General features: G+C 36.4%; 1 protein-coding gene across 1 annotated transcript in view; it reads right to left on the bottom strand.

Moving 5' to 3' along the window:
- HIBCH (3-hydroxyisobutyryl-CoA hydrolase) overlaps positions 1–12,969 on the bottom strand; it is a gene marked incomplete at its 5' end in the record, with an annotated part of 50,715 nt that overhangs the window by 3,625 nt on the left and 34,121 nt on the right. The window contains 4 exons of the mRNA XM_009334214.1: positions 4,118–4,151; positions 4,426–4,545; positions 10,883–10,964; positions 11,748–11,806. Of these exons, the coding sequence (XP_009332489.1) occupies positions 4,118–4,151; positions 4,426–4,545; positions 10,883–10,964; positions 11,748–11,806 (295 nt within the window). The remainder of the gene's footprint in view (positions 1–4,117; positions 4,152–4,425; positions 4,546–10,882; positions 10,965–11,747; positions 11,807–12,969) is intronic.

Genomic DNA, 12,969 nt, shown 5'->3' with positions numbered 1-12,969 from the left:
GATATCAGCACCTGATTTGGAGATGCACCTGTGTCCTGGGAGACCTCCTGACCAACACCACCCACCAACACCACCCACAGCATATAAGGGAGGATGGGCAGAAAGCACTTCTCAAGTTCCTCTGCTGAGAGCAGAATTTGTTTGTTTGTTTTTTCTTTCTGACAAAGACTTCAGAGTAGGATGGTTCTAAAGGCATGTGGACAGAAGACACTCACAGAGACTAGATATTTTGAAGAATAACAGCTGGTTTTTGGTAAGTTGTCATGTCTTTCTAAACAGACTTCATTCTTGGTGACTAAACTAGAACCATCCAGGATGAGAAATGTGCGAAGGAGTTGGGATTTTAAGTTCAGTGGAAAGAATGCCCACCTAAAGATTGTGTCTTATCAAAAGATGGGCATTATGGCAGTTTATGGTAAAAAATGTGACCTGAAAACTTCTTTTTAACTTCTCCCTCTATAACCAACGCTTGGAAAATGCCTAGAATATAAATACCATTCAAATGACAACTGCACTAATTAATATTTCTGTAGCTGAAGATGTACCGGCATCACAACTCTTTAGCTTGCATCTCCAAAGAGAAAGGAGAATCAGAGCCCTGCATCCGTTTACCTGCAAATACAGGACTAAGGACTCCTTGGATACAAATAAACACTAATTTTGAAAAGAAACCCATTACATAGAAGTTGCAATTCCACAGAGAGTAGAATCCATGTGAGCAATTCTTTAAAAGAAATGTGCTGTAAAAGAGTGATTTTACTAGGTCATTCAACTGGGCAACTTATGAAAAGTTATGATTCTGTAATTTTAATCATTGTGATGTGAAGCCGTTGATTGGTTTTGGTCAAAATACGTAATTGTTCCAAATCAACTATGTTTATTCCATCGGAGTAGTACTTAGCTAATGATTCTCTTCAACTTTAGAAGAAGTTCATAATCTGGCCAAAATAATCTTAACTGCTATCCACAAAAGACAATGCTGATGAGATGCTTTAAATTAGAAAGGAAAAAAGTCCACGGGTATACTACTACAGCTTCAACTCTGAAATACAATAGTAATTGCTAATAATTCTCCACTCTATGGCACTACTGTGTAATCAAGTTAATCTTTCTGTTGGATCTGTGGCCAGTCTTACTCTGGTGGATAAACTGAAGGCTCATAATGGTCTCCCCAATGAAATCTTAATCTTCTAGAGTTCAAATATTTATTTTCTAATAGTATTGTGAAAATATTTCCTTTCTGCATTAACTTTGTATATTTTATGTTTTCCCAGCTTGAGATATCGATCAATACAAGAACAGAACAAAAATTCTGAAGACTTCTAAGGTAGGCTAAGGGAAGTTAATCAAGATAAAAGTCACTGAACATAGACATTGTGTTAAGGGTTTGTTCTTGTGTTTTACCTTTTCTAAAAAAAAAAAAAAAAATCCAAACCTCCTCTGTTCAGTAGCAGTGACTTTACGGATTTCAATGAGCGTTCTTTTGCTTAGCTTCATTCAGCACAGTCAAAACACTGATATCTCTAAGCACCTGAAATTGTTAGTTGCAATGAAATCTTTCTACCTACTCACTGACTGCAGGGGGTTTGTGTGCCCAGGGTAAGGCTCACATCTGCCAGCTGCTAGCACTGCAGGAGAGAAGGCAGAAACCATACAGAAATAAGATCTTTGCAGGATCAGCAATACGTAGAAGGCCTTTACAATTCCATTTGAAATATACATTCCTGCACAAATAGTTAGGAGGCTAATTTAACAGATTTTTGTCCCCTCAGGCTGTTGAGATTGTAGTCTAACTGGATGTGTTTGAGCACTGACTCCAGAAATGCCCACTTTTCTTATGCAGTAAGAATTAAAAAAACAAAATTCTTGGAAATTACCCAGAGCTATGCATTTCTTAGTTTATGTCCTATTCTATAAATCAAGGTGAAAAATGGATATCTAAAGTGTTCAAAGACCACATTTACCATTATATGGGAAAATGTTGATGAAATATGATGAAATATGATCTGTGTATTTTATGCTTTAAGGGTTTTGGCTTTTCTTTAGTAGCTCCCATCACAAGAATTCTAAATGGGGAAGACTGTTTGCCAGCAGATTTCCAGTCTGGTTGAAAGAAAACTGGCTAAAAGAAAAATGAAATTTTGACCTTGGGTCAAAACAGGTTTAATAAGCTTTTAAATGAACTACTTCCCTAGCATTCCTATTAAAATTATGATTTGAAGCAGGTAAAAGCTGTTATTAAAACTTGACCTATGGCCATTGCTGCTTCAAAAACTAAAATCTGATTATTATATCTTTACTTTGTGGGTAGATCCTGTTGTGGTAGACAGGGTCAACAGCTGGCTCTTAAATGCTTGGAATGTAATGTTTTAATAAAGAAAAAGCTAATACTTAAATTAACATCTTTATCATTTTCATTTTTATTCACTGTGGTTGATCCTGTGAAGTACTTAATAATCTTACTTCCTATTAAAAAGGATGCTCAGCACATTGTTGGATAATGATTTTTATGAGACTAGACCCAACTACAACAATGATCTTCATCAGATTCTGCATCACTCTTAAACACGAGAAACAATTTTAAGATGACAAATCCGAGAGCAAGATACATGCAGTAAGCAGAGAGGAAAAAGTGCTTCAAGAACAAATTATTATTCTGAGCAATCCCCTCAGTGCAGCTGGATCTCTGGAGGTTTTTTTAGTTCCCCTGATATAGTTAAGCCTTTGCTACATCATCCTATGTAAGAGAGAAGCTTCCCAACTGCTGTTCTTGCAGTTTCTTTCTTTACAAGCAGTTTGTGTAATTTACTGGCCATACTGACAAGTGATTTACTTTTGTCCTCTACTGCATCCCCAGATGGTTTAATGACCTTGTGCGTTACATGTGAGAATTTGGTTTGGTGTTCATCTGGCTCTCAGACTTTGAGTTTGTCACTTCCTGAATAACTACATTTCAGCAGCTTATATGGTGATTTAGAATATATCCCAGGAATATTCTTTTAAAGATATCTTTGTCCCCATTACCAATACAATGAAAACCACGTACTTCTCAACATGTGTGGTAAATTTTTCAAAGGAGTCTCTGCTAATAAGTGCTAAATGTTAATTAATTAAAATCAGAAACTTTTTCCACGCTGTACAAACTGCATCTCTCACCCCAAGCTATCTTTAATACAGTATTACTAATAGTGAACATTCAAACTAATATCCACTACTCAAGTGAATTTTAAACTACTTTATAAAGACAGATATAAAAAATGAGGAGGAGGTGATAATATATACGCAAGCATGTAACTATGTGAATTAAAAGCCAGGTTCCCTCAACCCTAAAGTGTTATTCATCCAAATGTCTTGTACTCTAAGCTCCTTGGAAAAGGAAATGCCTGTGCTTTGTTTCATCTTGTGCTGAATAGTACATAAATAATTACTACAGTTTCTAACAGATGTGACATCGGGTTTGACAAACTGCATAGTGAATCAGCAGTAGAATCAAGGACAGAGTCTAAGTCTGTCCCCTATATGAACGTGCTGAGCTGCTGCTCTACTATTACCACTACCTATCTTGACCAATGCCTTAAAATGCTGAATTATTTAACATTAAGTTTACATATATAGTTTTTTAATAGTAAGACACCTCTATACAGAGATATTTTGGATGTGGGTGAAAGTAGTCTCTGTTCTAACAATTTTCTATGCAAATAGTTGTTCTTGACTTTGAGTCTTAAACCATCTTATAGCTGTCTGAACCAGCTATGTGGCAATACTAAATCTGAACACACAAATGATACACATAGCTACCCACTACTGTCAGCGTTAAATATATTTTGAACTTTCCCAATGAACTGGTGAAACCTTTTCATGGTGCTGCATTACCAGGTGGATAAATAACATTAGGAAATTGAGATTGCACAAAGGAAACAACATGGCTGCTACACTTTGGAACAAATAATAAATTTTGGCCATACAGGAGTCCAATAAGCAAAAACTGTAGCAAGCTGGGAAGTGTTCTCTGGGCTGTTGCTGCATGCGCTTTTCTTTGGAGGTTCAGAGAAGCAACGTAACAGGGAGCTTGCATATATTGTTAAGTTTGAGAAACATTTCCGGTGTGCATGCTTACCTGCCCGAACCCCTTCATAGAAGTCATGGCCTCTCTGAAAGATAAAAAAACATGATCATAGTTTTCTTAACAAAAGCCCTCTACCTTTCGCATCTGACCATCATTAACGTAGTCTGCTTCGAGTTGCATATAAAGACATGAAACTGGAAAAAAGAAAGTGACAGCCTAACAAACACACAAAGAAGACATTGAAAATGAAAACCTATAAATTGTGAGCCCTTGATGTAATCTATATAAAACTTAGTCTCTGATAGACTTGTTACTCCTTTGTGGCTGGAAAGAGACAAAGGGCTCAGCTGCTTGCTTACCATGCATGCTTGGCTCAGTCTGTATTCCATTGTGAGTACGTCTTGTAAGCTCATGGAAGCTCCTTCTCTGAGCTGTCTGAGAGTCATCTTTAAGGATGTAGGTGACATCTTATTAATAGTCTGGGGAAGACATTAACAATTATCTTTATTCTCTTCAATTTAGACACATTTGCAAGTCTGTCTTTTTTGCATTTTAAACTTTGTGAAGTTAATGATGGCGCTCTTCTCCCTGAGCTCACTTACGTGATACCTATTCCTCCTGCTCCCTCCCACCATACTGTCATACTAAACTTACTTGCATAAACTTTTATCAGCAAGATCTCTGGGATGTATGCCATCACTTGTGGAAAGCCTAAAACTCCTAAGGTCACATAATTTATAATCAAATTACTACTAGCCAGAGAATCTAATGCAGCTTGAAAGCCATTTCCAAACAGATTTTTTTGAGAGGTGAAGGTGAGTGTTACAAGCAAGTATACTCCGTTTTTGAATATCATATATATAGTCTGAATCGCTCTTAGATGTTGCTGATATTAGTACTGTACAGCATTTAAGTTTCATTTGGTACAATAGTCAGAGTAGTAAGGTAATAAAGTGAGATTAGCCACAAACTTTAAGTAGTTGCTTTATGATCATCTGCAAAGACTAGACAATATATGAAGAAGAAAATTGTGGAAGAAAAAAATATTCAAAGGAATCAAGCATAAATGCATATTTGTCCAGGCTTCTTGTCTGGGATCAACAGATACTGCAGTAATTTAGCCCTGCGTTGGTCTGCTGATAGGAAGCCTGGAGGTCTCGCCTTCCTTCTTTTGACAGAGCTACAGGCTATAAATATTATGCAACAGACAGGATCTGTTTAAGGCACACAAACAAATGCGGTAAATCTGGCTCTCATGACTATCCTTCAATTAACAGCATGCCAGTAAACAGTAGGGGTAGGTGGGGAGAAAGACAAAAACCTAGTTAAGAAAACAGAACTGAGCTTTAAAGCTTTCAGGGTTGTGGGGGAAAGGAGCTAAATCTTATTGTTGCTGATTTTTGTTTCCTTACTCTAAACAAGACTCTCTTACTGTAAACCTAACTAAAAGTTCTGTATTAGTCACAGTACAATAGACATTTCCTGTTAATTAGGACATTTTTACCACTACTGAAAAGTGGCAGATGGTAAGATTTGCCTCTCTATGTTATTTTCATTGCAGACATTAGACTCCTTACCCACAGACTGAAATGGCAGGTCATCAACATTAACACTTTTTCTGGCTCCCAATTACTCTTCATCCCTCTCCAGACACCAGCTGATACAGCAGTGACCCATTTTGCCTAGTTAAGCTGGAAAACATGCAGTTGATATACAAGCAGGAGGCTGTGCAATTGTACCTTAAAAGTACTGGTTCTGTCATTCTGTTATTTGCATGTTGACCACTTCGCTTGAAAAAGAAGCTGGTTTAGAAAGAACTAATGCTGGCTCAAAGTGTCAACATTTCCTGAGTTCCGGTAAAGCTCTCTAACAATGAGCTGTCTTTCAGCAGATAAAGAAACCAGCTATACCTCTAATTACATCACTATGTAGGTCTCAGATGGATAGCAACTCTTAACTGGACCCCTTATTTCTCATAATGTGCTCTTGCTGGCTTTACCTTTGAACTGGACCTTTTCTTCTTTGAGTTTCACATTTTGTCATCTAGATGAGAGAGACTTTATTCAGACCAGGTTAAATGGTAAGCACAGGGCAACCAGATGTTTCCCTAGGTGAAATGGTAAAGGCAAGTTCTTTCTGGTCAAAGAAAGCACTGAAATGGGGAAGATCTGAAAACAGCACTTAACTAGTCTAGTGCATCCAGCAGGGGCCTTATCTTGGCATATCAATGAGGTTGAAGGTGGAGGAGGCACTGCCAAAAATCAAGCTGAAGGAAGAGGAACAAGGAAAGAAAATGGGTAGGTGTAATTGCAGCAAAATGAGTCACCAGTGTATCTATAAATAAATTCTCTGTACAAAGAGGAGGAGGAGGGGATCAGTGCTAGGGAACAAGCCTGAAAAGGAGATAGGATAGGCTGAAGTGGGGAACACTAAAATGCAAAGAAGTCTTCATAGAAGTATTGTGACATCTATTCCAGTATCTTTGAGACCATCTTGATTTCAACATAATGATCCTGAAAGCTACAAGCTGAACTTGCAATAGACCCAAATTCCAGTAAGATACTATCAGAAGGTGACTGAATTAAGTGGCACTGACTCAGTGGAGTCTCTTACAAGAGTAACAGCTGGAAAACTGGCTGCATTTTTTGTCTTCAAGGCCCGTTGAAGTTTCTGACCTGAGCTGCTGAGGGTCCTTGAGGGAGGCTTTCAAGTTAAAACAAACAAAAAAAACCTCCCAGAGGTCCAGTGTATCACTTCCCTTGCAATAGATGCACACACTCATCACTTACTTTCTGAGATACTGAAGCATTTGTTCTTGTGCACGAAACTATAGTTCTGGATGAGCTTTGACAAAATATGAGTATCTAGCCAAAGCATCACAGGAAAGCTGCTTAAGGACAGATACATCACTCTCAAGAGAGTTTCAGAATGCTTCTTGACTTGAATTCAACACTACCAAGATAACATCCAGCTTCATTCCTGTAATCTCTCTCACCCACTCGCTGCATACCCATTTAAAGTTTCAGGAGCTAGTGTATGCATCCCAGCCTGACCAGTAGATCTGGACAAGGTGTCTTGTAATTCTTAAGTCTCTGCAGTGTCCTGCAACTACACTGGAATTCATTCAGTACCAATGAAGGCCATTAAATCATGAAGCATCAGTGGTCAGAAGGTGCACTGTGCTGCCAAAAAAAGCTATAAGAAAGCACCAAGGCTTTTCAATACTTGAAGGGGGCTTATAAAAAAGATGGCGGCAAACTTTTTAGTAGGGCCTGTTGTGATAGGACAAGGGGTAATGGTTTTAAACTAAAAAAGGGTAGATTTAGACTAGATATAAGGAAGAAATTTTTTATGATGAGGGTCATTAAACACTGGAACAGGTTGCCTAAAGAGGTGGTAGATGCCCCAGTGCTGGAAACATTCAAGGTCAGGTTGGACGGGGCTCTGAGCAACCTGATCTAGTTGAAGATGTTCCTGCTTGTTGCAGGGGGGCAGTTGGACTAGATGACCTTTAAAGGTCCCTTCCAAACCAAACTATTCTATGATCTGATGCTTTTCAGGTTTTGACCCCATATGCTTACTTCATCTAATTAGAAGTTGTACTTCTGTCACTCAGATTAAAGCTTTTTGGCTCGTGTAATCCTGAAAACAAAGTAATGCTATAACCTTTAAAGTTTTAAAAGATATTTTACTATGAGTTCAAAAAGTGTGTTAATACTCTAGCTTTCTACCTATTTGTAACTGGGTTCAAAATGTGATTTAAATCATGAAGCCATTCTCAAGTAGAATTTTAACAACTTCACATTCTTCTTATTCATGCAAACCACTTTAGTATCAGGCATGTGGAAGCCTGCCAAACAGGCTTGTTTTGAAAGTAAAAAGCAGAAGTACTGTAGTTTGAACAGAACAGGATACCTAGGATAGCATGGCTCAGAGCATACTTGGATTATAGCAGAACTAGTAGTTCCACTTTATTAACACCAAAAGGTATCTGTACATCCAAGGTGTGGATGTACCAAGGTGTACCTCAAAACAAGGGTATTTGTATTGGACTTTGTTAGGGCTTATTCCATAAGCTTACTAATACATATCATAATAAATATACAGGGAAACAAAGAAAATGAGCGTATACATTGCTGTTACTGAATCCTTTACAGTCTCTACACTTATCATTTTAATGTGCTGTTGTTCCTGTGCCTGGACACTAAAGTGAAACCTTGGTTTCACAAAGTGACAGGAAACTAACATCTATGGACATACTCTTGGTACTTACTACTGCTAAGGAAAATGACTTGCTTCACACAAGTCAGCGAACTGCTATCAATGATAATGTCTGATAATCTCAGACTGTTGTGGTTTTGCTACGTGTTCCCTGCTCTAACCAGTTCTTTGAACTCTGCTCCTCTGAGTGAAGTGACAGCAGGCCAGTGCTCTGTCTGTAGGTGGTGTAAAATGCTCAGCTGCCAGGGTGCAAGCTACCATACTTCCTCCAGCTACAGTTAAGTTTAATTACAATTCTGCTTCCTTAGTAAAACAAAACCTCCAGTTTAACTGACAAGCATTTCCTGGAGAAAGCCAGATTTATACCTGAATCCTCTTTTAACTTTTTTCCCCTCACAAATGCATTTTCCTTCTTTGGTTTTGTGGATCTTTCACAGAAGAAATTAAGTATCTGATCCTACAAGCTTACTTAATCCTACTGCTTAGCACAGAATATGTGCTGTTAGAAACTTGTCTGAAACTTATGTATTTGTTCACACTAATAAGCCTTGCACCTGCTAGAAAATGTGCGGTGGCTTTTTTCCACAAATTTCTGTATGGACAGAAGGAACTCATATTAACACAGTCTCTTGAACAGAACATACAATTGTTCAGGAACTTCAGTCAACTCCAAGGACAGTCATTCATTTATCAATCATATGAAAGAAAAAAGGTGCTATAAAGTCCTATTAAAGACGTGAAATAAGAAAACCGAAGAAGCAACAAAAAAGCCATATTTTTTTTGTTCAGGAATTTAAAAAAAAGTTACACAAAATCATAACTTTGAAGTAGATGACACAGTTTTAAGTTCTAAATTAAAACTATGAAAAAAAATGTACCCCCCCAAACAACAAGGAACAAGAACTTTTTTTTTAATAGAGAAGATCTGAGTTATGAGGCTGCAGATGAAGGAAGCAAGTCAAGCACCTTTGGGTAACTAGAGCAAATGTGGCAGAACAAACTATCTAGCTAATATATTTCAGTAACAGTGTTTCCAGACTCCTTGCATCTTTTGTAGTAGAAACTGTATTTTGAACAAAGCACCCTTTAAAGGCTATATGCTATTTTAAAAAGTTCCACTAGGTCTGATTATGTTTTAAAGTGCCATAAAACTGTATGAAATTAACTTAGGAAAAGCTATATGCAAATAATTCTTGATTGTTTTCAACCTCCACTGAAACTAATCAATATAATATCCCTGCAGAATTATATTAGACTTTATAAAATCTACAAATAAAATACTGCCTTATAACTCAATACTATAAAGAAATAAGAGCCACCAAAAGTGACTGCTATTAACATGCTATAAAACTGTCTCAACAGACCTTAATATAAGTACTTTCCCTGCCATCTATAACATAGGGGAAAAAGTGAAGAACCGAGTCATACAGACTATATAGTTTGGGGGGAAACCATGATGGTAGCCTATGGCAGAATTCATATCTACAAACACCTAAAATTATTATTCTGGCACTAGCTCATTTGACTACTTTATTCAATGAAACTTGAATACAAGTGGGGGAAAAAAATTAGCTTTCCCTTTCATTCAATTTTGCTTTTTTAATACATATGCTAAGCTTCTTGCAATGTACTAGGCGTGCTGGTTGGCACAAAGTTAATCTTAAAACTTCCTTTCTCAAAACCTATTTGAGAGTTCCAGTGACAAAATGTTAAATCTTTAATTAAAAACTAAATAATGTATCTGTGTATCTGGGACAGGATGCCTAATGTTAATGATACTACATTATAAAATTATATTCCTTTGCTCAAATGAGTCTGAAGATGATGGGTGTTTTTATTTTATTACAGGAGCAGGATTTCTTCTATGACCTGTAACTAAAGTTAAAAAAAAGCTTTTTTTGGAGAAATGCTTGTGTTCTATGCAATTGTAAGTAATATTTGAATAGCTCCAAGACAAATTTTTACAAGGCACCTGAATACAGATACTTCAAAGGAAAAAGAGGAAATACATACATTACTTATAAATGAATATAAATTGCTTCTTGCTTTTGAGGCTGAAATGTGTATTAAATGTGTAGTACTACTGTACATTTTTTGAGTTGTGACTACATCCAACACTCAGAAATGCATTAAAAAGATCAAAAAATACTTTGTGATCATAAATTGCTTGCTATTTACCCGAATGAGATTTCTGGAACGGAAGAAAATGAACAACATTGTTCTGGCAGTTTTATTCCAACCCTTGGCAATAAAATGAGAAGCTATAAAAGGAACCTTTGTCACCAACAACCCCCGATCATGGGGAGGTGAAAAGGGAACGGGAGGTTTGGTGGGTTTTTTTTAACTAGATTACAATTTTATGCAACATATGATGGTATTCACATTGTGTGGTTTTACAGAGGAATATTCTTGTCTGAGTAGAACTACTAACAATCCCACAGGACTATATGTGAGAACCTGAGGATCTCAGTCCAACGTCCTACTGGTGTTACGTAGTGTTAGTTATGTTAATAAGGTGACTAAAGTCTGCCTCATGATAAGAAAGTACAGAACCAGACTTAAAATCTCTAACAAAAATAACATAGAAGACATTACCTCTAGCTGCTTAATGGCAAAAGGAGAACCATCTTGCTTTAGTTTTTTAACAATTTCTTCCATGCTATTTGCTGAAAAAAGACTAAAAGAAAAATGTAAGTTAATAAATGAATGAACTGCTTCAGCCTTCCCCTTCCCTATGAAGTGTTAGTAACAGAAATTAGAAACAGAGCATAACCAGCTGATTTGGCTTTTCTTAGCAATGTGTTCCCTGTTGTTCAGTTTTAAGTAACTCAGTTGACAGGCATCTCCTCTTCCTTTACAAATCTCTAGCATTTCAATAAACCTCACTTACAAACTCTGATTTTTATCCAAAACTTTAATTACTACCATCAGCCTTATCTGTATTTTTATAACACATCAAATCTTTAGTTATCAGCTCCATTCTATTGGTTTGGTGTCAACATCTTCCGTCTCTAAACTTAGTTACTGCCATCCTTCTTCAAGGGTTTTAGCTGCTTCTTACCACTCTCACTTATTTCTCCTTCCTTTCTGAACACAGAAGTTCCAATCATGGAAATGGCCTTCTACCAATGAGTACAGATGTGCTACATAACATTTCCTGTCCAACTGATCAATTACTCCCACAAATCCCCATCCAATTTCTATAGAAAATGCTCATTTTCATGTGCCATAGGGTAGTTGCTTAATATAATGGTGTAAGAATCAGGCAAATATGCTCAAGTATACTGACAAGTGAAATATTTAATGAGCTTCAGATAAAGCTCCCTAAAGACAAAAAAGTTTAAATGACTAACTTGAATGTCATTTCTATCACTTCATCTGTGGAACACTGATACTGTTACTGGATTTAACTTAATGTTCTCTATCCAAAAGAATAAAAAGAAGAAAGATTGCTGAATACCTGTTAATCTTCTCCATATGTTCATCAAGTACAAACTCCTTTTCTTGATCAGCTTTGCTCTATTTAAAAAGTAAATACCTATTTTACTTGGTTATTTTAGACTGAAAAGCTTATCGGTACTGAAAAATTTAAATTACTTGTGCTACAGAAATATCATAATATCCTAAATGAACTTTTAGTATTCATACACTGACATTTTTAATTACAATTTTGCAGTGTGTATAAATGAACTTGTCATTTTATCTTATGAGGTGACATCTTTAACATTCACAATACAGTGGTTGCTCGGAGCTACTATGTATGCATATTTGACTGGGTGGTCATCTTGTGCACGAGTAATCATGATTATTCTATCAATACATTTCTATCAAATACTCTAAGAAAGCCAGTGTAGCTAAATCTACCCAAAAACCTGAGAATCTTTGGAAAAAAAAAAAGTTTTATTTTCTTAAAAAATATACAGGTGTGTATATATGTATTTTTTTAAAAAAAGACAAAAAAATTTCTCTTCCTTATCTTTTCTCTGTCATTTTACAAAATCTTATTTAGACAACTAAAGAATGTAAAAGATCTGTTGGCCTTATGTGGAAAGGCTGCCAAATGTTTTAGATCTTCTGGCATTAAGGGGTTTTAGGACATAAGCAGATGTTTCAGTAACAGCAGCTGAAGCTGAGAAAGGTCCCCTGTCATTTCAGCTCTGATGACTAAAAATACACAGCTTCCTTTTCCATTCAATGTCATCTTGTAAAGCAGTATACTGCAACAGATAATCACTCTTATTTTATAGCTTTCTATTTGGTCAAAATAATCTGTACTACTATGTAAATCAGCTTATCCCATTTATTTTTCTAATTAATCTTTATATATGAACTTAGTAATTCCAAAGCAGAAATAACAAGAGTAGATGCTGCTCATTTTAAAGCCAAACTGGGGAGTAATACTCAGATTGACTGAATACATTGAATCCTGATTTGACTCCAGAAGTTTCCTTTCTTTTGAAATAAAATCACAATGCACATCAAAACAGCTAAAATAGCCACTGAATAAACTGATTGTAAAGCCAAAACCTTTTATTTTCATGCCCATTGTTACATGGGGCTAATACAAATACTAACTATGTATTATCAGTACAGTTACATTCACCTCCAAAATCACAACAGAGGACTATGGGTTTGTCCGCTGGGAAAACAGCACCTTTCTCCCCCTGAAAATACTGCTTTAG

The sequence above is a fragment of the Pygoscelis adeliae genome, unplaced genomic scaffold (genome assembly GCF_000699105.1).
Source record: "Pygoscelis adeliae isolate BGI_AS28 unplaced genomic scaffold, ASM69910v1 Scaffold251, whole genome shotgun sequence".
Taxonomy (NCBI): Eukaryota; Metazoa; Chordata; class Aves; order Sphenisciformes; family Spheniscidae; genus Pygoscelis; species Pygoscelis adeliae.
This window is presented reverse-complemented; position numbering and strand designations above follow the sequence as displayed.